The sequence below is a fragment of the Lycorma delicatula genome, chromosome 8 (assembly GCF_047948215.1).
Source record: "Lycorma delicatula isolate Av1 chromosome 8, ASM4794821v1, whole genome shotgun sequence".
In the NCBI taxonomy this organism is placed as follows: domain Eukaryota; kingdom Metazoa; phylum Arthropoda; class Insecta; order Hemiptera; family Fulgoridae; genus Lycorma; species Lycorma delicatula.
Window position 1 is genome coordinate 99,189,003 of NC_134462.1, and position 27,873 is coordinate 99,216,875.

A 27,873-nucleotide genomic window follows, 5' to 3' on the forward strand; every position below is an offset into this window, starting at 1 on the left:
TGGGACTCCATCTGTTCTGCGATAAATCTCTATTTGTCTCAATGACGGGAAGGCGGCGACTGATACCTTTCCCGATTTCGATGGAGGAAACGATGGTCTAATCGCGAGAGGCCGCCAAATATCTTGAAGTGTGGTTGGACCATAGGCGGTCATTCACACGTCACATCCAGGCGGTGAGTGAGAAAGCTGGACAGACTGTGAAGAACTTGGTTAAGTTACTATCGAACGTTGGAGGGCCTCAACCTCGAAGAGGAGGCTGTATGCGCATGTGGCGAACTCAATTCTTCTTTATGGCGCGCTAGTGTGGAAGAGAGCTATGGCGATAGGGCGTAGCAGAAGACTGTTGGAGGGAGTACATCTTAAGATGTACTCCCTCCAACCATCTTAAGAGCCGTATGGCTCTTAAGATGGCCTCGGCATACGCCTCTGTTTCGACTGAGGCAGTGCTGGTAGTGACTGGGATGTCGCCACTGCAGTAGCTGGTGGCGGCTAGTGCACAAATTTATCAGGGTATGTCTAAGAACAATGCCAACACAACTGTCTACAGGGATTGGCAAGCCAGGTGGGATGCATCCACGAAAGGGAGGTGGACGCATCATTTGATCGCGCACATTGAGCCGTGGGCTGAGAGGAAGTTTAGCGAACTGGGATTCTGGCTGACACAATTCCTGACCGACCATGGGGTCTTTCGTTCATACCTGTTTGGAGGAAGAAGAGCTGAAGTCCCCTTTAGCCCCCTACTGTCGAGAGTTAGACACGCAGAACATGAGATATTCCAGTGCCCGCGGTCGAGAAACACCGCGACTGTACTGCCGTAACTGGGCATTTCGAGGTGGGGACTGTCGATGGAACGATGTTACGAAGTTCGGTGGATTTCGACACTGTGACGGGGTTTGTGTCGGGAATGCTGCAACTGAAATATCGGAAAGCGAGGGGGTGAGGGACAGCTCCTTACGGAACTGCCGTTCGCCCGTGCTTACACGGGTGGACGATGGTGATGAAGTGTGGGGACTCTCGAGCCCCTGAGCCAAAAGACTGAGTCCCGGCGGGGCCGTCCCTCCGGGGTTGTCCCCGTTAGAGGCGAAGCACAAAGGACTGAGTCCTGGTTGCTGGGTGATGGAAGTCGGGATGGAGGGCATAGCTGGGCCTGGCGTTTCCCTCGTCTGGCAACTAGAGGCAAAGGCATCTCCCTGAACTGTTTCCATGCGTAATTGGGGGTCTGGTTCCAGGAAGTAGGGGGAAAAATGGACCAGGACTATCAAGCAAGTGATCAGCAGGAAACAGACTAATATGTGTTTAAGACATTTAATATGTACATAAGACCGACTGAAGTCCATTGGTTTTTTTTTTGTTTATCTTCTTATCTTCAAAATAATTCAGTTGAAATTAACATTTGTAACCTACAGGAGTTCACTAATTATAAATTTTATTTATAATTAATATAGTATAAATTTTATTTATAATTTATATCATATAAATTTTATTTATACGACACATAAGAAATCTGAAACGTTTCTTAATCAGCAACTCATGAAGATACGAATATGATCTAGTAATACGAGTAATAAAGGGACTTCTACTCTATCCTAATATTTCATGTAAGATTGTTGAATTAATAATTGTAAAAATATTTGATGTTAATAAAAACTAATATTTCAGCAATTGTGTAACTGTCAACTTTATTAAAGAATTGGAGGATCACATCTCACTTTCAAATGAAATAAATTTAAATGAAGTGTAGCAAAAAATGTGTGTATGTAATTTAATAGACGTACAAGGAAGTCATGTAGTGTCCACAGATATTTTTTTTTTAGTTAAGTTTCCATTATGATTATTCAGTCGGTTTCTCTTGTTATCTTTTTATATATTATATGATTTTTGATAATACCTACAAAGAAAATGTATTAATTTTTTTAGTAAATGATTTAATGGAATAATTTTCATGTTTTACAACATGAGCTTATTTTTCTGACTTGGAATCAGTAAAATTGATCTTCGTTGATAAATTCATAGATTATTTAGTAGAAAATTACATCATGAAAATGGATAACTTCCACTATCTTTATGTGTATCATCATCAACAATGTCGGAAAGAACTACAAATTCAGAATGGTTTCACTAAAATTTTACAACCATTTCAATCATTCACACCTAAATAAGTTTTACTCTGTGAATGCGATAAAAAACAAACAGACATACTTACATTCAAATAAGTAGTAATTTGCAAGAAAACTATATTCTAAAAAGATTTTTAAAAATAGAGTAATTAGCAGAAATAAGAACCCAAGAATTGTTAGTAGGTAAAAACAAATTTTATTATAGGTATTATATGTGAGTAGTAACCTCCTACTACAGACTAACTAAGGAATAATGGTAACTGTGCAACAAAAATTTAATAATAAGAATTTTAAAAATTAATAAATAAGGAATACAGTATATCAAAAAATAAATAAATAAAAAAAATATATTATGAACCGAACAAAAGAATAAGTTTTTAAAGGAATCTAATCACACGACAAGATATCAAAGCTACTTTAGATATTTACTGGGCTGGTTTTAAATCTTATGTTTTTACAGTTAATTTTACATTTAAAATTACTAAGTGGCAAAATATCTTTTCAACAGTTATTTAAATAATATTTGTTAGAAAGTAGGAAAATTTACTTTATGTACTTTAATTTTTTTTATTTTATCAAATAGTTTTAATGCATTTCTTTGAAAAATCTTAAAATAATATTTTCCTAACATATATATATATATAAATTATATAAATAACTTTTCTAAAATCAATACCCATATTCCTCTCTATTAATAGGCAAATTAAAAACCAAATTGATCCACCCAAGTACAGAAATACACATTTCTGTATAAAATTTGTATATTTCTGTACTTGGGTGAAACAACTTTGTTTAAAATTAATATATATATATTATATTTTAAAAAATCAATATTTTTTATTTCAGCCATAACGAAAACAATATACAGTAAAAATAAATTGATTAGAGCTATGAAGCCATGAAAGTGTTAATGTTTTTCTACATATCCTATGCCATCAAAAAATAGTTTTTTATCATTTTTTTTCTATTGCTGATATGTACATCACAATCTGTTACTTAAACAATTAACAATAAAAATAATATTATATAAAACCTATTCTTAAATTTTAATAAGCAAACTTTCTCTGCATTTTAAATATAAAGATGAAAATAAAATTAAAAAAAATATATAGATATACAATCAGTAAACATTACAGATGCTTGGAGTAATGCATGTGAGGTCTGTGAAAAGAAATGTGGAAAATGAAGAGTTAAAAATGTGTATGACCTGATGCGTTTGTTGCAGTTCGTTACAAAAACACTATTTTCATTCTGATATTAACTATTCTCAGATAAACTTATAGGGAACTGTACCATGGATACATTCAAAAAGAAAGATTTGTCGGAATGATAGCACTTCAAGAATGAAATAGATCAAGGTTAGATTACAGACACAGGCATTCTTGTAGCCTGTATTCTTACAGAATACAATGTAGCTTGTAGAATGTAGCTAATCACTATCAGTAAAATATAACTAAATATAAATAAACATACCTAAACATTCAGGATATTTATAAAATCCAGGATTACACTGTTCACAAGTACGACCACCAAAATTTGATAAACACGGGCACTTTCCAGTAACATCACAAACAGACGAAGAACTACCATCTTCACTACAATTACATGGTTGACAATCAGGATAATGAAAATAACCAGGTGTACACTGATCACAACGTACACCACCGTAACCTTGATTACATAAACATTGACCGGTTGTTTTATCACATACAGTAGGTTCTGTCCCTTTAATATCACAACTGCAATCTATAAAAAACAAAATAAAACCTCAATAAAGTATTTGATAATATTGTTAAGTGAATAATATTAAAATTGTAATACACTGGGTAAGCAACTTAAAATTGAAACAAGATAGATTGAGATACAGTTACTTGGATGTACCTTTAATGCTGCTACTGATAGCACCACCAATGGTTATGTCTCTTCTTTCTTGTCAGTTGTAAACTCTTCATGCTTCAGTGCAGTATAGTTTCATTCCTTACAGTTGTGTTTTTCTAAAATGCTTTATTTGATCGAGAAGAGGGTTAGTATAATGAAAGCTTATGTGTTCTGGATCCGTTAAAAAAACATGTCAAATATAGGTAGAAAAATTTCTGAATGCCATTTTCCTAGCAAAGATTAGCATACATGATTCAATTAAAAATGGCATAAAACAAGGTCGGTTTCAAATGTGAAATGAAATAGGCAACCTTCCATAAGGAATTCAAAGGCATAGCTGATATTTAAAGAATTTATGGTGAACCTAAAAATCTATATATAAGTTATCCCAACAAAGTGATGAAAGCGCTGTAAGATTCTTACAAAATCATATTATGAAACAAATGAGCAACAACTTAAGAAAACAAACAAACTGGATCGTTTTAATTATTGCGACTGACTTCTAAAAGTCATTATAGATAGATAGATCGGATGCTGAATTTCATGTAAGACAAAGCACAGTTTCATTTACCTTGCCATTTTAATTAGCTTAATGCCAGGCACAGAATAACTGAAAATCCTCACAAGATATTTGAGGGTTCACTTCACAATGAGAAAACTGATATATGGTGTAATGTTTCTGGTAACTGTATAGTAGGACTGATATTTTTTGACTGTATTGTCAATATTGAAGTGTACTGTAGAATTTTCAAAGAATTCTATACTCATTCGTGTTAAAAAGTTATTTGAGTTCCTGTAATTTGAAAAAAGTATATATATATATATATATATATATATATATATATATATATATATATATACATTACATCATATGAGTGCAAGTCAGTACTTAAATGAATAATACCATCCTATGAAAAATCTCTACTTACAATGACACTGAGGGAAATCATAATATCTGTCTCCACACTGATCACATTTTCTTCCTCCAAAATTACTTAGACATTGGCACTGACCGGTTACAACATCACAAATTTCTGTATCAGATCCCAGTGGATTACACTCACAAGCTGAAAAAAAGACCAATGAAATAAATTGACAGATTACATAGCAAAATTAACTAACTAAATACAAAATTGTATCACAATAATTAATGTAATTTTGATGGCTGTGATGCATATAAAGCCACCTAAGAAAAATTAAGCAGCAATTAATGTTTCTTTTTCTGAAAGTAATAACATTTATTATACAAATAGTTCCTGTGCTGAATAGAGTAAAGGTTTCACTTATGGCTGATATTTGTTTTTATTAATTATAAATGAATAAATTAAAAAAGTAAATTTTTTACTCTGATAAGTACATAATAATACATTATGTAGATCACATCAGGAATGGATAGATATGCTATTCCAAGGATAAATAAAAAAATGTACTTACTGGTAAAAGTTTGGTCATAGCAGCACTGTAAAATACACAATTAATCATAATATAAAGAACAGATATGTAAAGTCCATATTAATCATTTAAAATATTAGCACATCCTCTTTTTTATACATCATATTTCATAACCTTTGTTAACTTAATTATTTTCAAATTTAATTTTTCTTCTACTAATAAATTCATACCATCCAGAATTTTCTCAAATGCATTTTTTTGTTTTTGCCAAAAGGAAAATGCTTAACATTAATCCTTAAAAATCTTAACGCTTTTCTTTTTGAATAGACCAACCACTCTAAAAATTGTCTTTCAATTCCTGAATTGTCTCTTCTATACAAAAGTCAAAAAGCAAAGCAGATAGGCTACATTCTTGTCTCATTCCTTTCTGAATCATAACTTGTCTTTCTTCATCTTCTACTGTTATCTGGATCTTGTACAGATCATTTATAAGCCTTCTTTTTCAATATTTTAGTCCAGTTTTAAGGACTAAAGTAATATAGTTAAAGTAATATTCATTTTCTATTCAACATTAGCAAATGCCTTTTCCTGGCATAGCAATTACCATACTGTTTTATTGGTAGATATTCTTATGTCCACCTTCTAAGATTAGAATAAAATTATTTATAAGTTCAGATAATTCTATTGAATCTATTCTATTACAAGCTAAAACTGGTAAATGCATTCATCAAAAATTTATAGATTTAATTTATTTTTCAGGAAAATTTAAATGTATGTTCTGAAAAAGTAACTGAATGCATCCACTACTGAAAATACACATTTCCTTTGAAAAGAAAAGTCAATAAATTTTTTGTCTGTAATTTAGTAAATCATGTTTTACAACTCTTAAAAACTCATAACCAAACTCCAGGAATTTGAAATGTTAATATCATCATATAATATGGATGATAAACCACTAAAAATGACAATTGTTCTGAAGATCACATTGTAATCAGATTTTTTTATAATTCTCTGACACAAGTCATCCTGAGATTTAAAACAAAGCAAAGACTTTGTTTGCACATTTAAATTGTATGGAAATATGTGAATGAGTAAAAAATATAATATATTCTAAATAACATGAATATTACTTACGTATACATTCTGGAAAGTTATAAAATCCTTCAGCACACTGATCACAAAACTTTCCAGAATAGTTAGGTTTGCAAGGACATTTACCATCGGTAGCTTCACAGTGATCTCCTTCAGTACCATTAATGTGACAATCACATGGCCGACATTCTGGATATCCATAATGACCAAAACTACAACTATCACACAAAGGTGGATTGAATTCTGGTTTACATTCACACTGTCCAGATCCTTCAGCACAATTTCCAGTAGCAAAAAACTGATTACAGTTGCAAGCTGGGAAAAAGTTAAATTAAAGCATATTAAATCAATTTAAAAATTATACATAAGCTACATAAATATATATAAAAGGTTTTAATTAATAATTTTGGTACTGAATGAATGATCCTTTAACATAGACTGAGTTTGTAGTTTTAACATAGAGTGAATTTGTAGTACGATGAGATTTTTCATGTTTTACTTCCTATTTCTCTTGTTTTATTTTTTTTTTTGTCTTCAGTCATTTGACTGGTTTGATGCAGCTCTCAATGATTCCCTATCTAGTGCTAGTCGTTTCATTTCGGTATACCCCCTACATCCCTAAAAATTTGTTTTACATACTCCAAACGTTGCCTGCCTGCACAATTTTTTCCTTCTACCTGTCCCTCCAACATTAAAGCGACTATTCCAGGATGCCTTAATATGTGACCTATAAGTCTGTCTCTTCTTTTAACTATATTTTTCCAAATGCTTCTTTTTTCATCTATTTGCCAAAACACCTCTTCATTTCTCACTTTATCCAACCTCTGATTTTTAACATTCTCCTATAGCACCGCATTTCAAAAGCTTCTAATCTTTTCTTCTCAGGTATTCCGATCATCCAAGTTTCACTTCCATATAAAGCTACGTTACAAACAAATACTTTCAAAAATCTTTTCCTGATGTTTAAATTAATTGTTTTATTACTGACACAAAAAAAGTAGAAGAAATCGCTATTAGAAACAAGTAATCAAATTATAATGCCCATACTGTTAAATTCTTTTTAAAAAAATCTCATAAGTTTTTTCTTATTTTTAGGTAATGAAGTTTTCATTTAAAAAAAAAAATAACAAAATTTGACATGTTATATATTTATTTATCTTTAACAAAAATAATCAATATTCTAAAAATTAAATCATTTTAATGTCAATAAAATGTTTAAAAAAAATCCTTTATTGTGATTGGGCATTTCTTAGGTTTTTTGATTCAATTTAAAATTTCAGAGAAATTCTTCAGTTTATACGAATGTACAATGAGATTATAATTGAAACTGAGGTGACAACTTTTATATTTTATATGTGTATGTTACATAAATATTTTTACATTTAAAAATATAAAACAGAAGTTATAATTCATTGTAGAGCTCTGATTTATAATATTTTTGTTCTAGAATATTGTTTTTAAAATTGGAAGACAGCTTTGAGTATAAGGGTCATGAGTTTATTACAACATGAGAATAAAAGTCATAAATTAAATTATGAAAATTAATATTTGACATAAATATGTCATTTATTAAAGCAATTTTTAGAGTTTATAATAGTTAAGCGATTATTAAACCACAGTATACTGATCAAATAATTTTGCCATCTAAAGTAGTTTTGTTAATTAAAAAAAAAACAGACCCAACATAAAATTCACTTGATAGCCTTCAAATTAATTATACAACATACATTTAAATCAGTGTGTAAATATTAATTGGTGGAAAAAAAACTAATATAAAAATAGCAGCAGTGGTCAGTGACTCATAACTATAGCAGCAAGTAATTGTCAGCAATATTGAAAGGGTTACAATAAAAAAAGCTATCAGAACAGAAACAAAAAATTATATTAATTCACAAGTGGTAGTTATTTATAAACTTAAATACAAATTTTTCCATTCTTTTAACAGTATACCCTTAATTTTTACTTGTTACCTTCTGGGCTTCCATTCTGAAGGCAATCATTTTTATAACATGTAAATAAATATTAAAATATACTCTTTATATGTTACCACCCCTGACTGATTTTTCCATTTATAATGACATTTGCAGGTTAATTTTGCCTTAATAATGATCTAGTCATTATATCCCTAGCACTTCAAAAATATGCCTGAATGCTGCTTCTTTCTTGGGCAAAAATATTTTTTTTTTAATTGTTTTACCTTAAATTTAATTATAATGGTAAAAAACTTCATAAAAGATTTAATCTTTACAAAATTTTGAACAATTTAATAAGTTGCCTAAAAAAATAATTTTTGCTATTACGCTTTTGGTAGAGAGATACCTTTACAAGATTCCTAGTCATTATAAAGGTAATGATGTAAAGTCTATCTATGATCTTTATTCTTTTTTTCCTATCAAACGTTTTTGAGAACCATATTTTATATTTCAATAAAAAGATAAATGTTAAAATAAACTAAGGTAATTAGGAATAAGATAGGCACGTTTTTTGTTGCTAAGTGACTTTGTTTTAACAAGTTAATAAAAACAGATAATTGAAATCTATAAAAAGAATAAAAAATAAAAGATAAATAAGATTACATAAAAATTAAGAAATAAATTAATAGAAAACTGAACTTACGTTTACAAACATCAGTTTGATCCAATGGTACATTATATGGTCGATAAAATCCTGATTTACATTTATCACAGTTAATACCTTCAGTATTGTCTCTACAGTTTTGACAAACACCACCTCCTTCATATTTTCCATGAATATCCAATGATAGATGTAATTCATCTATAGTACTGTTATATATACACTGTTCGCTATGTTTAAAGCAATTACACGCTAAAAAAAGAAAAAAATTACAATCCATACAGCACACAAAACTTTAGGGTAATAGAATCTAATAAATAGATTATTAAAAATCATTAAATAGCACTAAAAAATAACAAATTTAATGTGACATATGAGGTATGCACAACATAACATACAATTTATATTATAGCAATACTACCTCATAGTAAAGTAGTGAGTACTGATTGTGAGCTCTTCAGGAGAGACGTTGGACATGTCTAAACCTGCATCATGCAGGTTTAGGTTGACGTATATCATATACATCAACACTGTTGACCGTTCAGTCGATTGTAAGTATACATTAGTGCAGTTGTGTTTTCTGTTATGTGCCAGAAGAATGCTAAGTTTAAAACATAAGTAACTCAATTTAAAATTTTTAGTAAAATTGAACAAAACACAAACAGAATTTACCAACCCTTGAAAATCTAACATCTAACAAAAGGCCCTGAAATTTTATATTACATGCAACAGAAATATAACATTTATCAATAACAGAAACACCAAGCATACAATTACCAAAAATACCAATCTAAAAAGAAAATTGCAATAGTTTCATCCACATTTAAAAGTTAAATACAACCGAGCTGATGAATGATTTTTTTTCACTGATAATACAAATTTTTCTGATTCTGTTAACAATTATCTTCTCTTGCAGGTTCAGTTTTGTTATCTGTGAAGAGGATACGAGTAAACCAAGATTTTTTGAGAAAGAAAATAAATACTATAATTTATAATTATAGATTTTAAAGAAATTAAAAAAAGGAAAAGGTTAAGAATAATTCTCTAGGGAAATCTGCATTCAGCATTTGAGAGCCTTCTCAAATGAGAATCTACATGTTTTATATTCTATTACTCAAATTTAACTATCAGTTTGAGGTCAGTTAGGTATGATTTTTTTACATGTTCTGATTCCATCACAGAAAACACAAAATAAAAAACATCTTTCTCTTTTATCTGTTTTATTTAAAAAATATTTTCTAAAAGTTGGGGAAATAGTTCAATCAGTAGAAAATTTTCCCTAAAACCATAATGAACATTAGTCCATGTAAGTCCAAGAAAAATCAGCATACTGGAAAAAAATAAAATACAGAAAATAGACAGCCAAATTTTATAATTTTTTAAAATCAAATACAGACGAGTGCATAAGAGTGGAAGTCTTAAGACATTAGAACCAATGAGGAAACTTGATAGTAAAAGAAAGACTGTTTTACTTGATTGGTAACTTTGTAAAAGAACAATAATAGCATTTAAGTCTTTTTTCTAAAAGAGAAGGAATTTTATTGAAACAAACTGAATACTTACTTAAATTATTTACAAGTTTTAATTTCTTTTGCATAAATCAGAAACAAAGATATTGATTATTTAATTGATTAACAAAATTAATCAGGGTGTATTGTCTAGTTTGATGAGGAGAAATATAATTTGATGAGTGGCAAAGAAGTAGTCCTTTTATCTGGGGGTCCTGGGTTCAAATTCCAGTCAGGCATGGAAATTTTCATATGCTATAAAATTTAATTTCCATATTCCCAAATACAAACTTCTTCGTAAAGTTCTATGGTGAATTAATTCATCAAGAAAAAAAAATCATATACTTTGAAAATAGTATAACTTAAAAAATTCCTCTGCTACAAGAATCTAAGAAGAGATAATGGATGTGGAGTCTTTTGTATTTTTAGTGATTTGTTTTATTACTAATACTAGAAATTATTTCCTTTTTTTTAATTATGTCACAAATTACCTTATTGTATATTAAAAAAATTATTATTATTATAATACTACCTTTTTACATATCAATAACTTTAGAACAAATTCTTTTCAAGTTTTCAAATAATCTTGAAAGTCACGATAGAAGACAACTTCATTTTATAATTGCTCTGGTAATCTGCACACAAATTGTTTTTTATTTCCAACAAAGAACAAGCAAAACCTATGCAAAAGGCCTACTGAAGAATATTAATAAAATACGACAAACACAATATTACAAGAATAAACTTATTTTTCATACACCTATTTTTTGTTGCTGCCCCTTATTTTATTAATAACTGAATTTTAATTATATCATGAAATAGCCAAAACAATAAGTTAACACTCACGTTCACAAACAAATGGTTTTTTGTATTTTGACTGGCTCCAGGCTTTCTGTTCAAAACCAGGACAACAATATTCACAATTATGACCACAAGTATTATGTTGACAACGGCAAATCAATTTATACTGATCATCTGGATCAGTGATATCACAAGTATCAGCATGACCATTACATCTACAACGTCCTCCAATACTGATATCTTGTATTGAATAGAAGTACTGAAATAATACAAATAAAGAAATGTCAATTTTAATAAAAAAAAAGAAAAGTTTATTGTATTGAATAGAAGTACTGAAATAATACAAATAAATGTCAATTTTAATAAAAAAAAGGTTTATTAAACTACAAAAAATATTAGAAAGTGAACAAAAGTAGTTAAGGTTAACTCCATTATTATTAAAGATTTTTTCAATCTATTTCAAACTCAACTACACTGTTATGAGTAAAGTTGAGAGAATTCTGCTTGAATATTATTATTGCAGTATTAATTTTAAAGACATAAATTCACATATCTTTTACAAAAATATATTTTTTTAAATCCTAAATTTACATAATTTCCTACAGTTAAAAATTATAATATTTCAAGATTATGCAATAACATTTTATCTTATCAGAAGAAATAATTATTTTTTTGCTGTTAAAAAACTTTGTTTTCAAATAATAATAATTTTATTTATTTATTTACAACAGAGCAGCTACTTAAGCCTTTATATATTGTGCACTCAACAAAAAATCACAGATAATGACTATAATTTGAAAAAGAAAACAAATACAACCATTATTAAACACATTCCATCATCAAAAACAAAGCACAAACAATATTATTATAAGGTAATATTAAAATAACCGAAATTTATTCTTTTAATTTTTATTATTAATATTACAGAATATTGGTCCTTGTTCCCTTCAAAGTACTACCCTCCCCAATTCACACACTTTTCCCAGCAGTGTTTCCACTTTATTTAAAATGCCCTTTAAGGTTTGTGACAAATTTGCATTAATGTCATCAATAGTCTCAAAACAGCATCCTTCCATCACAAATTTTAATTTTAAAAATACGAAAAAATGGCAAGGAGCCAGGTCTGGCAAGTGGGGAGAGACTGAGGGGGAGGCAGTTACCTCATTTTTGGCAAAAACTAACAAATTAACAAAGCTGAGTGTGTGGACAGACTGTCGTGATGAAGGAACAACGAGTTGTCTTGCTACAATTCTGGTCTCTTTTTGCACAATTTTTCATCCAACTGTTGTAAAACGCCTTGATAGTATGCACAGTTCACAGTTTCACCTTGAGGCAAGAATTCAAAATGCACAATTCTATTAAAATTGAAAAAGCAGAGCATCACTTTGACATTGGATCAAGACTGACATACTTACTTGGGGTGTAGAGATCCTTTGCCAAAAGTTCAATCCGTCATTGAACTTTTGTCTCAATGTCATAGCCATAAATCCAGCTTTTGTCTTCCATTATGATGGTTCGGATGAATGTTTCATCATTATTGGCTTGTTCAAGAAATTGCTGACAAACGTTCACTTCATGTTCTACCTGCTGTTTGGTCATCATCAAGGAACAAACTTTGCTGTAAATTGATGCAAGTTCAATTTTTCAGTCAAAATGTCATGGCATGATCCAACTGAGATGCTAACCTCTTCTGAAAATTCTCTAACAGTCAATCGGCGGATTTGCTCACACCAGATCATTGATTTTTTGAACATGGGTGTCATCAGTTGAAGTCAAAGATCTTGTTGGTCGAGGATCATCTTCAATCGATTGATAACTACTTTTAAATTGTGTAAACCATTTCTAACATTGCATACAACCCAGAGCATCATCTCCATAAGCTTGTTTCAAAAGTTGAAACGTTTCTGTAATAGTTTTCCCTAGTTTCAAACAAAATTTTACATTGTATTGTTGCCCCCAAAAATCATGCATTACAAAACTTGCTACTAACACTTAAACATGATGCACTCAAATAACAATAACACGAAGACTAAACAAGATATCAACAATCCAAGAACAGTAGTTACAGGGAGGTTATGTGGAACACAATACTGCCAATCACAATAAATATCTCTAATGGTGTGTAATTAAAAATGTTGGGTTATTTTCTGAACAGACCTCTTATAATAAAAGTTTGTTATTAGATAAGTTATTTTAGCCTTGGTCTGTTGCATAATCAATACAGGGAACTAATCAGTACAGGGCATATAACTCTAATTTTACTATTGAATCTGTTTGGACTTCATTGAACTGAAAGAAGTCCTTCTGCAATAAGTGTTGGTTACATCTTTACATCACTCATTTGGTGACAGATCAGACTTTCGATCATACAAAAACAATCTTCAATTCCTTAATAAGTAAAAAGTACATGAATCTGAATATCTGATTCCTGGACAAATTTGCCATGCAGCAGAGATAAAAATGCAGGGCATTCCAGATCTCTGAAATGCCCTGAAAGAAGACCTTTCAGCAAGAAGAGGAAAGTCAAATTGTTGACTGATACATTCTTTCATCAGAGAATCAGAGATGGTGGGAAATATAACTTCCTCTCAAGCCACAAGAAAAACCTTTCCTGAACACTCTCTATCATAATAGAGATGTATTCTCAGTCACGATTTCAGATGACTATGCAATATTCAAGGTGGGACCTCACAGTTGACTAGTACATAACACAAGTGTTCACGCTTCTAAAGTTAGGCGCCATCCATTGTAAGAGATCAAGGTTTATCCTAGCTTTACTGACTATCCTCTCCACGTGTTTTACTAAGAGAAGCTTATTGTCAAACAAGATTCCTAGATCCCTCACTTCATATATTTATAAGTACATCACTTATGCTATAACTGTAATACAAGGTGGAAGTCTTCCTTGAGAATGATAACACCTGAGTTTTTTCCACGTTAAGAGGCATAAAAAGTTGGTTCGTGCCCAATCACAGATTTTATTAAAATTATTTTGTGAAATATGATGACTATCTTGTGCATATATTAGTCTATATAATTACAAATTGTCTACGTACAGTTGGAATTTGAAATTACATCAATATCATTAATGAATAACAGAAACAAAAGGGAGCCAAGATTTGATCCTGGGGAATCCCGAAAGACGTAGAAAAAGGATGAGAATATTGCCAACATAACACACCAAGAGAGTTCTACCTAGAAGATAAGACTTAATCCAAAGTTGGGAAACTTTCGAAGCACCAAGTGATGCGACACTTTATCAAAGGCTTTTTGCAAATCAAAGTATTCTACATCTACTTGTTTTTGCTGTTGGAGTGCAGGACCTGCTGTTGCCAAGAATGGAGCCAGATTGGTTGATGTTGATAGGTCCTTTCTGAAACTGTGCTGCATCGGTAAAAGAATGTGTTGGACGTGAGAATTATAATAATAGTAACAAAATTCAAAAAAAGATGTAGTGATATGCTAGATAATAGTAATGCAAAAGAAAACACACATTCTTATCTAAAACTAAATGTTATAAATATACTATAACTGTATCATGTGTACTTTTGAATAGTTATTATTTATTAAGACAAATGCAATTTCATGACATCAACATTAATAAATGAATAAAATAACAAAATTTACAAAGTAAATTTTTACATATAACTATATAAAAATAGTGATTAAATAAAAACAATTTCAAATTTATTAAAATCTTAAAAAATTGTTTTTTTTAAACTAAGTAATAATTAAATACATAAACGGAATTAAAAAAGATCGTGTACTTATGTATGCTCATAAGAAGTTATATTTCCTTGACGAATAAAAAAAAATTTTTTTTACGCATTCAAACAAATTTGAACTGAATCAAACGTTCGATAGACGACATTAAATACCACGAATAAAAGTTCAAATAACACTTAAATTAAATTAAATAATATTTATTTTATACAGTTTAAAAAGTGTTGAAGTATTCGTTGTCATATAAAACAAAGTTCATCAAATATATTTCGATTAGTTTAGTTCCATTAATTCTTCGGTTGACGATTGAATAGGTACAAGGGTTATGATATGAAAAATATGATACAAATAGTTAATTTATAATAGTGTATTTTATCAAAAATGTTATTTTTGATAAATTTACAATGCAAAATCAAGAATTTATCTGATGTGTGCTATTTTCTGTGTAATTAAAAAATATAATTTTACTCATAAAAAAACAATATTTGCATACATATAACCTCAAATCTTGACAACTTTCACAAAAAAATAAATAAATATACGCTACAGTATAAGTAAAATTTTATGAATATGAACAGCAATATTCACTGTTTAAAATATCCGTCTTCAGAAATTCCGTGTATATAAATATATGTTTATTACGACTCAATATCTGTCATATTTACAACACATGCTAATCAGTAAATTGCACTAAACGACTGACTGAATTAGATACCAAACGCATATGCGTGCAAACTGATCCACATCGGCGTACACATGTTACAATAGCGCGCACAACTTCCGTAACTTGCTGAAAATACACTGATCAGTTTCTCTTAACGCACCAAAAGAAGAACAACTTCAAAAAATAAAGTACTTACTCTACGTGTTACAGTAGGATCTTGTCTAGCAACAGACATCAAATGTCCTAGTAGTGTCTTAGTTCTTAGAAGACGCAAACGGACATTAGTAGCTCTAGTCCACTCTTGTAATACTGATGAATTGAAAAAATCATTTGCTGATGGTCGATTGTGTAGTAAAGAAATGGCAATCTATGAAAAAGATAAACAAATATTTTTAATTTAGTAAAAATGTAAGTAACTTTTAAATCTTAATATATACCCAATTAAGAAAAAAAAAAATATAGAAATGAAGCAGTATACTACTGAACAAAAAGGTATTTTTTATTATTATTAATATGATTTTGGATATGCTCTAAACCACCAGGTTGGTCTAGTGATGAACTTGTCATCGCAAATCAGCTGATTTCAAAGTCAGGAATTCTAAGGTTGAAATCCTAGTAAAGGCAGTTACTTTTGTATTTATACAGATTTGAATACTAGATCATGGATACCGGTGTTCTTTGGTGGTTGAGTTTCAGTTAACCACAGATCTTGGGAATGGTCGATCTGATACTGTAAAAGACTACACTTCATTTACATTCATACATATCATCCTCTGAAGTATTTCAGAGTATTTACAGTCGTTCTGAAGGCTAAATAGAAAAAGAAAAAGGATATATGCTTTTTCACATATATTTTAATGAGAAAAAAGAGTGAATGGAATGACAGGTTTAAAAATGATAGAAAATTTTCTGAAATTGAATCTGAACCCTACAAAATTAAGACATCAGCTTGATAACCATACATCAATTAGCAAAATTGTTTTATAATAAGCAGCATTTTTTCAAACTACTTAACCTCTATGTTGTTGGTAAATTAACCTTTACAACTGATTTACAGCTTTTTAAATAAAACTGTATAGACTGCAATGCAATGAGATTACATATTTTTTTAAATGAAAAACATTAATAGGATGAGAAAAGTAAGGGCTCAAACATTTATTGGCATTTCCAATAAATGTAAGAGCCCTTACTCTTTTTATTTATGAGGTAGCAATAATACAATAATGAAGATACGTTTGTTAAAATAACCATACTGTTGTAGTAAGTACCTCAGTGAATTTATACATGTCAGAATATATGGTTGGTTGTGTAGTTTTGTAAATTTAACGTCGTTACTCTTAAGTGAAGTAAAAAAAATTAGAGATTTCGTAAATCTGTGCAAAAATAAAAGACAGAATTTTTTAAGAAAATTCTTTTTTTCTATTCACCATAATCTCCTTTCAAGTCTGTACATTTAGTCCAGTGATGCCAAAGTTTTGATCACACCCTCATAGTACGATTTATTCACATCTTCAAAACAGGCAGAAACTAATATTTCAGCAATAATTTCATCACCATGTGTAAATCTTTTCTTACTTGAAAACAAATGTCCTGAAGCATTAAGCTTGTTGAGTAGAGGGAATACAGAAGAATTTTGTAGCATAATTTGAACAATTATAGTGTGCACCAGTAGCCAGTGAGCACCAATGCAGAAGCTAACTTATAGGTATATTATCTTGAAGAAAAATAACCTTTTTTTTCCCATTAAATCTGGATGTTTTTTCTTTACTCCACTGTTTAAATAATGCAAAAAATGCCTAAACTTGCCTGCAAAAATGCCTAATATTGGCCAGTTATCACATTTTATTCTTTTCCAGAAAGTCAGTGAAAATTATGCAATGAGAATCCCGAAAGACAGTGGCTTTCACCTTTCCTCCTGATGGAATGGTTTTGCCTTCTTTGGAGCCAGTTTTCTAACTGAAACTCACTGTTCACATTGTTCCTTGGTTTCAGACCAGTAATGATTAATTTATGTTTATCAACTGTTATGAAATGAAATGAAAATTCCTCCTGATTATATTGAAACAGTCTCACACTATGCTTAAAAATATTTACTTGTTTATATTTTTGATCGATTGAGAGCAAATGTGGCAACCAACTTGTAGACAATTTTCACACACATCTCATCATATTTTACATTCATTTAAAATATGATGCACACCTTAATCGAGATGCCTGTTGTCTTAGCAATCTTACTCATTTTCAACCTTCTATTCTCCATCACCTTATCACTGACTTTTTTCAATATCCTCTGCAGTTGTAACTTCAACAGGCTGTCTGGAATGTTCAGTGTCGTTTGTGCTCATTTTCACTTCGAAAGTAACTAAACCGATCATAAACTCTTTTAATCAACAGAACCAACTCACCATAATATTTATAAAGCTTAGCTTTACATTCCTGTGTAGTTTTGCCTTTCAGAAACTAATTTTTTATTACTACACAAATTTCTTTTTTGTTCTTTTTTTTTACTAATCATTCTGATCAACTCACATATCTTCCAACAACAGAATTATGAATTTATCCCAACTGAAACTTTTTTGCTCCTAGAGGAAATATGGGAAACTCTTCTAGATTTTGCATGGATATATCTATCATATCCTTATACTGGACGATTAGTAAAGAAAGGTGAAAAACAAGTAGCTTAAAGATCATTTACAAAAATTTGACATAACATTGCAATTATTATTTCAGGACAAAAATTTTAAAAACAGATAGATAAATAGAAAATTATATATTTATAAAATAAATCTATTTATTTATGAAGTACAAAGAAGTAATAAAAACAAATGAATGTGAATGAAATAACAAATTATCTTTGTTGTTAAACATGAACAGTAACTTGAGCTGCTGATTAAACTATTTTAATTGTGATAAATTTGCTCAATAATTTATGTCCACAGATTTTAGTATAACATTATTTGAACTTTAGAGTAGAAGTCTGACTAAAGTGTTTCATTAGCCATAACTCAAAAACAAAGTGTATCAAAACTAATGTTTATATGAAATTTTTTCATGACATGTTTCATATTCTTTTCAAAGTATGGCTGAAACTTCCTGGAATACTTAATATATTAAACTGTAAAACTGCCACTAAATTCTTCATCAGAGCAGATGGTCTCTCCAGAAACATAAGGGACACAAACAGGCACAACATGTAACAGATTAAATGAAATATTCTATAGAAACAGGAATGCATACAAAGATACTCTGTATGCATTGAGAATTTTACACTTACTCTGTAAATAGAGAAACTAAATGTATAAAGTTAAAAAGCATTTCAGACTAAGACCTTTTACAAGTCACTATAGCTTAATTATCCTTAATTTTTCTATCCTTTCGGTAGAAACCAGAGTCCATAAACATGCCAACAAAAAGCAAAAGCAAGATTACTTATTTAGGAAAAAAATTTAATTTAGGGAAAAATCATTAGAGAAAAAAATCAGTAAAAACTTATTTTCTAATTTAGGAATTATGATAAAAAAAAAAAAAACAAATCTCGTCGATCAGAAATTTATATTTTTCAATATAATATAACAGACTACTTTCATTTCTTCTGCAGAAATAAAAGAAACAAAAGCAAGAGAAATTATTTTCAAGCTTTCTTGAATGCCCTCATCAATCCAATAGTATAATGGCAAATGGCAGCTATCTGAATTACAGCTAAGTTTCCAGATAAGTATTTCTTTTTTTAGTTATTTCTTATGACATATGAAATAACAATTGATACTTTAATATGATCTAACTAGTTTCCTCGTGAGTAAATAGAATTATTCATCTATTATTTATTACAAACTAAAACAAATTTAAAGGTATTTAAAAAAAAATGACTTAAAATAGGCAACAGGTTGGTAAGAACTAAATTATTATACATCTATTAAGAGGATGTCATCAAACTTATACATTAAAAATAAAATCTCTTACCTCCCCCCCTTCAAGTGGCACTATCTTAGAATACTGGGTTTCACATATCACTGCATCATCACTATTAATTGTATGTGTTATATTAGGACCAAAAAACTGCTCACAGTCCCTGAAAATAGGTAAATAAAAATAGACATATAAAAAATACATTAACAAAGTTTTAGGGATGTGAAAGGTTAATTACGTTTCAAACATAGCTTTTTACCCTGAATTCAAAAATGCTATCATTGTTTTTCCGTCACACATAGTTTTGGTATAATGACAATTTTTTTGTATTGCCTTTTGGAATTTCAATTATTTTTTAGATAATTAATGTAAATAAAACAATATTTTAAATGATTTCGAACAAAAAAGATATTTTATATAATTTTTATTTTTATTTTTTAAATGGTACTTTTGTAATGATATCTAGCAATATCAGATGTTTTGTAATGGTAGGTATGTGCCATTACCATCACAAAGGCAAAGTTGTATACGAAGGATGATTCATTCATTGAAACGACACAGCTTGTAGCCAGAAAGCAGTCTGCTTAGTTAAAAGTGACATTTCATAAACATGCCAATATTGCTCAAACATTCATTGTAGATATACCTAGTGTGATAACATTCTGTTTTTTCTAGTGATAATTAAGTTTACAGGTGAAATTTTAGAAGCCTTTGAGATTAAAAGAGAAGTCAGGCAAGGAGCTGAAATTTTACCAAATTTAATTGTGTACTGGAAAAGTGATTAGAGAACTGGAGAAGAGATTAGAAGAAGAAAAGAATAAGCGAACAGATTAAATTGGAGTATAAAAATTAAAAAAATCTAGGGGTCAATTCTTTGGCATTTGTAGATGATTCAGTGATTTTTTTGGAAAATATACAAATAGTAACAGAACAAATAAAGTTACCAAAAATAAACAACAGGAAAAAGTGGCTTGCAAATACCACTTAAAAACCAGATTTATGATTGATATAAAAACTACACAAAAATTTTAAATAAAATAAGAAAAGATCAACAGAGTAGAAGTTTAATTATCTAGGGAAAATAATTTTAAAAAAAGAAGAGGTCAAAGAAGCTAACAAAACCAGCTAGAAAAATAGAACTAGCATTTCAATTTACAAAAAAAAAAAACCATAAAAACAAAAATTAGACAATACAATACAGTTATTCAACTGGAATGCTTATTTTCAGCAGAATTTTTGTCCTTAATGAGGAAAGGAGAAATAGAGGAATTGAAAAAAAGGAAGATCCTGAGAAAGATCTTGGGATCTAAAAAAGAAGAAGAATGCAGAAAAAGTAATAAAGAAATTTATTTACAAAATGAAAAGCTACAACACAATTAGAAAAAAATATTTAATAGACATTTAATCCAGATGCAGGACGATAAATTAATTAAGAAAATATTTGAACATTTTAACTCTAATCCCAAAACAGTAAAAAAATGTATAAAAGAACTTAAAAGTCATAAAAGAAATGGATATTAAAAAGTAAAATAATATGGAAAGGAAAATCTCTAGAAGATAGAGTAAGAAATTTAAAATTTAACAGGAAAAATTAAAAGAAAACCATTTACCACTGAAAAATCTAGTAAGGCTTTTCTAAACAATCATTTTGTTATTACTGTTCTCCCAATTATTAAATCAGAATTGCTGTGTTTCTTGGGTGAAGTTAGAATTTAGCAAGCTTAATCCTAATAAAGGAATTGAATTTCGTTTTGAGTGAATACAAAACTGATATGAAAGAAAGAAAATTAACATTATTATAACCTCAAAGAAGTACAATTCTTATCATAGATAACATACAGACAACTATTAAAAGTTTCCAGAAAAGAAAACTGTAGTTAAACAAGGTAATTTACTAGCATCACATTATTTATGAATTAGAGAATGTATATAACAATTATTAACAAATAAATAAACTTACGCTCTTGTATCTGCAAAATACTGCCACGGTTGATAAGTTTTACCATTATCAGCTGATCTTTCCAAAGCCCATACTCCAGGACGTGGTGAGTTTGCCATTTTTATTAAAACATAAGCAACATGAAATTCCTGTAAAGTAAATAATAAAAACTATTAATCCAATAGTTTAAAAACATATATTAACTTAGGATATCTGGTTAAATATAATATTTTTAAAGAATATTTCAACAAAATTATTGATATCTTTATTCTTATCTTAACTGTCATTTGCTTAATTTGTTTAGTTAGTCTTAATTATAGTAATAAAAAACATTTTTGGCTCATGAAGATTTTTTTGTGTTTCTAATTCAACTTTTTTATACAAACGCAATCATAATTTTTCCATCATCCAGAGTTGTTTTTGTGAAAACATTTTTGAAGTATTGGTTTTTTTAGATAACTTAAGTACATAAAATAAAATTTTTAATAATTTCTAACTGAGAGTGGAGTAGAACATAACATTATGAAGGCAGAGGTGCTCATGCATGAATTTTGCCATACTATCTGTGTAATGGCACAGAAGGTTGAGGGTCTTCTGTTAGAAACTATTTAAAATAATTTTTTATGTACATAAGTTATCCCTAAAGAATGTAGAATTCTACAGGCATACTTCCAAAATTTTAACACACAAACTGTAGATGAATGAAAAATTTTAATTACATTTTTGAATTCAGCAGAAAAAGTTGCATTAGGAACAATAAAACTTTCATCAACGAAAGCCTGTGTTTATTAATGTAATTATTATGAACAATATACTTTTTTGCCAAATTTTTGAAGAGTATTTTATTACATTCAGTTGCTTGTTGAGACTGGAAGATGATATTGAATTTTCTTTAGGTTTTGAGGTATGGGGATTACGAAAATACCATTCTTGTATAAAATTTTGGGGCTCGAAAATCTCAAAATTAACATTCATGTATAAAATTTTAAGACTCAAAAATCTCCAAAACTTTTCATTAAAATTTAGATGGGCTGCAGTAGTTTATCTGAAGTTGTGCATGTCAAAATTTGATTAAGACTGGTTGAGTCGTTCTTTATTTACACTAAATTTAATACCGCTCAATATTTATCAATTTAAGATCTATCGAAGAACAAACAATATAACTTCAATTTGAGGTAATGTTGACTTTGCATTGGGGTATTTTTCATACGCGTATGCAGCGAGTCACACTGGTGAGCGAGTTTAAAATTAAGGCTTATGTGTAGGGTCTATTCGTTACTTTTAATTATTTCATCAAATTATTGTTATAATAATTTAATTTTCTTATAAATAGAAGATATATTTTAATATTAAACAAAAAAAATATATACATTGATTTATATATATACTTTTTTTTGTAATTTTCTCATTTAATTTATATTTTGCATATTTCTTGTTTTGCATATCTCAAAAATTATACAAAAAATATTACAAAATAAAATAAGGAGAAGTCGGTCTTCTTGCGCAGAATTTTTTTTCAAAAATGACAGTTATTAATCGAACTGAAAGATAAAAATTACCTACGCTACTTGTAAAACTGTTGTGAGAATTTTTAAAAACAATTTAAATCATGAAACGATCTATCATAGATTCTCCGAATCTTAAATCAGCTAAACTGATGGCGTCGGAATCACCCGAATCCAAAAATATACTTTATCAGATTAACCTCCCGTAATATTTAATCTGATCTAACAGATTTTATCGGCTTCATTTTCTAGTACGTATCTTCCGAATTGAGATTCACAGTCGACCGCTGGTGTTAAATGAAATACTTAAAAATTCTAAAATCTCAAGACCGTCCCGTTATGGATGAGCAGAAACCGGTTGTGCTGTTAATTTTTTTTTTTTCAACGTGGATTTTAATATATGAACCCCACGAACAAATTACGGTATTTTTTATCCGGACGTAAACTCAAAAAAAATTTTATCTATTTTTACTCAGTTTACTCATACCAAATTCATATTTATATAATTTATTAATTTAGGGACAGATTTAAAGTTGAAAAATTAAAATTAATATCTTTATAATTAATTTACGAAAAGAATAAATTCTTAAAAACATTTTACTGTATTGTAAAGATGATTGTAAAAGTTAAAAACGAACTATTAACAATTATCAGTAAAAGATAAAATATTGTACAGAATTAAAGTGAGGGTGACAAACGGAAGAGCGTAGGCGACTTTAAATGAGAAAGGGGAAGGCGTAGTCGTCAATCCATCCTGCGTTCACAGCATTTTATCTTATCACAGAAAAGAATGCACGGTCAGTCATTCCATAAGATTATATTTCCGAGCAGTTTCAACAAATGAATAAATTCATAGATATAATACAAGGTAAAAGCTATTCTAAACGATTATTGAATAAGATTCGAATATAAAAATGGCAAAAAATCAGATATAAATAGCTAATAAAATTGTTTAAACGAATTTAATAGTTGATTAAGCGTTTCCTTGATTTCCAATTTAAATCGTATACGCACAAAACATGATGTAAAAATAATTTATACGACTTCCTGTACTATATTTACCGTTACATAACTTTGTCTCTAGTCAGCCGTGTTACTGTATGAAAAAATAAGTACAAAATTTTATTTAATTATAAAATTAGGATCATCAAGCTTTTCTCTGTAAAATATATATAAAACAAGTTACGTATCGTTTTCCTTTTATTTTTACTGATGTGAAAATAGAAAAATAAACAGGAGTTTTAAGAAGATTTTTGGAAAAGTAACACGCAAAGTAATGATGACAGATAAGGAACAGAGTTTCAACATGTTGTTTATATAACCTTTATTTATCACTCTGCCGAATATCATTTAATAGGTTCGATTAAATGGCTTTTAAAACGCCCAGAAGCTTTTTATAAATGAATCGCATTTCGGAATCTGACGGGCGTTTTTCAATACATTCTGTATCGTTGGAATCGTCGTACAACATGATTTCGCTTATAATTTTAAATTTAAATAAAATGATAAAGACGCGTGATGGATAGAAATTTGAGACTATTAAATGAATAAAAAACAGTAGGCAGTATTTGTTTTTTTAAGATAAATTATAGTAATGAAAATAAATTGCATAGGTTATAAAAAAAAAGCTGACAACACAGTGTAGGACTTTCCCGTCACGCGGCTTACACACGTATACACACACAACTTAATTTAGCACGTCAGTGCTACACTAGGGCTCCTTGTGGTGACAGAAAATATTATTGACGCAGTATACCCACTTAGGGCAGAATATCACCAGATTAGAGCATTTTTTTTGGGTGGGGGTGCGATTTTTTCAAATATTATTATTTTTTAATTGTTAACAAATCTGACTAAGAAAAATAAGACGTTAATTATGGGAAATTTCGAGAAACTGATGGTGACTTTGCTCTACATCCTCCATCTTGACCTTTTAAGTTGATTAAATTCTTCAAATTTAACGGCATCAATGCTCCATATATAGAAGAAATATTCTGATCAGGTTTGGTCAAAACCGGTCCAGTAGTTCTGGAGATGTAAGATGTTTTAGAGTGCGACACCAAATACACACAGGTACATACGAACATCCGGAAAACTTCCATCCAGTTTTTTGGTTCCTTAGGTGTCAAAACGTTAAGAACCGGTGAAAACCGCATATGCCCAAATTGGACCGATTACAATACTTTCCATTTTACAGCTACAGCGCTAGATGTTAAAACTAAAAAGCGCGCATGGAACGATAGTTCGTTTATGTACATACAGTTTCAATTGAAAATTACTATAAAATTCTGACAAATTAATAAACAAGTTAATAAGAACTTGTGGCTATATATTATGCACTGCAGTCAGATTGTATTAACTACCGTTTCACTAACGCTTTTTTTAATTCATAAAATAATTTCAAATCTACATTTTTATCGTTTTATTTCAATTTATAATAATTATTAAAGTAGAAATTGCATCTATGACAATTCCAACTATGCCAAATTTATCGGAAAACGCCGGTGTAATCCCAGGATGTGCTTTTTTGCCAATATATGTCACAGACGTTTTAAAAATCGCTTACTGGAACTGGTGTACAATAGAGTGATAAAAAAAAACATGTTTGAATGTGTTACCAGAATGTTTGAATGTGTTTATCAGTGTTACCAACACTGATAAAAAGTATAGACTTTTTATCAGGTTGGTAAGTCTATACTTTAGTAAATATACTTTAATAATATACTTTAGTATAGTAAAGTCTATACTCTTTATCAGTGTTGGTTCCTGATTTTAATAGCTGTTTAAATTTTACTTTTCGAAAATCTTCTAACAAAATGTGTTCTTTTCTATTTTACGTCAATAAAAAGAAAACGAAAAACTCTACGTAAATGTTTAGTAAAACTTACGCAGAAAGGATTGATGATTTTAATGGTATAATTAATTCTTTAAAGTTTCTTTGATCCTACCCTACTAAACGGCATTTGTATGTGTGTCTGATTGTGTGTGGGTCCCCCTTTGCTTAACAACGGAATGTAACGATCACTAGCGGAAAATCCCGATTCGTTAGTACATGTCTCGTGGTGGTCATGTGTACTTGTTATACAACTATATATCGATATACCGTGTATATATCGATATATATTTTTCACATATATCGATATATGTATATATCGAAATTTTGGGAAAATGTAGTATTACTTTTTAACCGGATTCGAATATTCGGACGAAAATCGCAAATGTCTCGAAAACGGTCGGTCCTAGCGCTCTGAAAAATTCTTTTGACCTCCCAAGACGAGACCCCATCAGCTCCCAGTGGTACCCGTCGGATGATAATATTTTCAAGTGCCTCCCCGAGGCGCCGTTCGGAGATTGGTGAGGAGGTGCGATGGGGTGCCAAAGTAACATCTCGGCAAGCTAATGTGAAAGTCATAGCTTCCTATTCAAAATTTGATGTTTTTGACAATTTTTTCTTATGCGTGATGAATGGCCTAAAGAGTGGGGGTTCAAATACGCATAAGAAAAAATTGTCAAAAAAAACAAATTTTGAATAGGAAGCTATGACTTTCACATAATGGTACATAACACCGTCAAAGCTTGTCAAATCCATTCTGAGATACCGTCCTAAAATTATTTTTTACATTTTAGTGCGTTTAATTTAAGAGTGGCGTTTTAAAAATTTCTTTTACATATTTTTTTATTTATTTATGATATTGTTTTCTTCATAAAATATTTAACTATAGCCAAAAAGTAGGCTCCGAAATGCACCGATCACTAGCAGAAAATCCCGATTCGTTAGTATCAATATTTAGAGTTAAATATCTAATTTAACTTTTGTTATATCAATTTTTATCATTCAAAAACAAATATTTTTGTAATAAAATCTATAATCAATTATAATTTGATTTATAATCAATTTTGGACACCTAATAATCCCATTCCTCGACGCAGTCGCCAGAGCAACCCGCCCAGGGCCTAGCTGCGGAGACGTGCCGTTGGCACGCCCTGTAGTTAGTAACACAATAAAATGGTAATATCATTCGAAAGTTATATGGCTGTTTGTATAATAGTATTTTTAATTGTATTGTTTTCATAAATTAAATTAAAAACTTAGAATTTTAATTCATTAAATTCTTGAATTATAAAATTACGGTTGTTTTGCTTACACCTAAATTTGGTTTAAAAGGGATATATTCCAGTTGGGAATATCATAATTTTCTTATTTTATCTACAACCGGATCGGTCCAGTGGTAAAATCGTAGTCGCAAATCAGCTGAGTTTCGGAAATCTAAGGTTCTGAGATTCAAACCCTAGAAAAGGTAAATTACTTCTGTATGGAATTGAATACTAGACAGTGGATACCGAGGTTCAATCAACCACACATCTCAAGAATGTGGATCTGAGTCTGTACAAGACTCATCTCAACTACTAACAGATGTCATACATATCACCTTCATCTCATTGTGCCATGGAGTTGCTTATTGTTCATAAGCTGAACAGACTGCAACATACATATTAAGAAGAGGGAAAGGTACTTTAGCGATTACAGGTCAACTGATTATAGTAGTTTTTTTGTGGTGATGAAAAATTAGACTCGTAAAGAGAATGGATCAATTTTTTTCTGGGTGAAAAACGCTTCCCCGTTATCATCGCCAGGACACGATATATTTGTAGTAATAAACAAAGATATATCACATTATATAACTCAATTTAAATAATAAAATTACAATCTGCTTTACGGCAATTGGCATGAATAGCTGGAACACACTACAAAAATTCAAATACTTGGAATACA

The 27,873-nt window shown here is 29.8% G+C and overlaps 1 protein-coding gene across 1 annotated transcript in view; it reads right to left on the reverse strand.

Annotated features, from left to right (window-relative positions):
- LanA (laminin subunit alpha) overlaps positions 1-27,873 on the reverse strand; it is a 267,274-nt gene that overhangs the window by 197,054 nt on the left and 42,347 nt on the right. Inside the window, exons 3-10 of the mRNA XM_075372885.1 lie at positions 21,616-21,743; positions 19,710-19,818; positions 15,946-16,116; positions 11,408-11,621; positions 9,096-9,305; positions 6,522-6,794; positions 4,925-5,062; positions 3,591-3,863 (exon numbers count right to left, since the gene is read on the reverse strand). Of these exons, the coding sequence (XP_075229000.1) occupies positions 3,591-3,863; positions 4,925-5,062; positions 6,522-6,794; positions 9,096-9,305; positions 11,408-11,621; positions 15,946-16,116; positions 19,710-19,818; positions 21,616-21,743 (1,516 nt within the window). The remainder of the gene's footprint in view (positions 1-3,590; positions 3,864-4,924; positions 5,063-6,521; positions 6,795-9,095; positions 9,306-11,407; positions 11,622-15,945; positions 16,117-19,709; positions 19,819-21,615; positions 21,744-27,873) is intronic.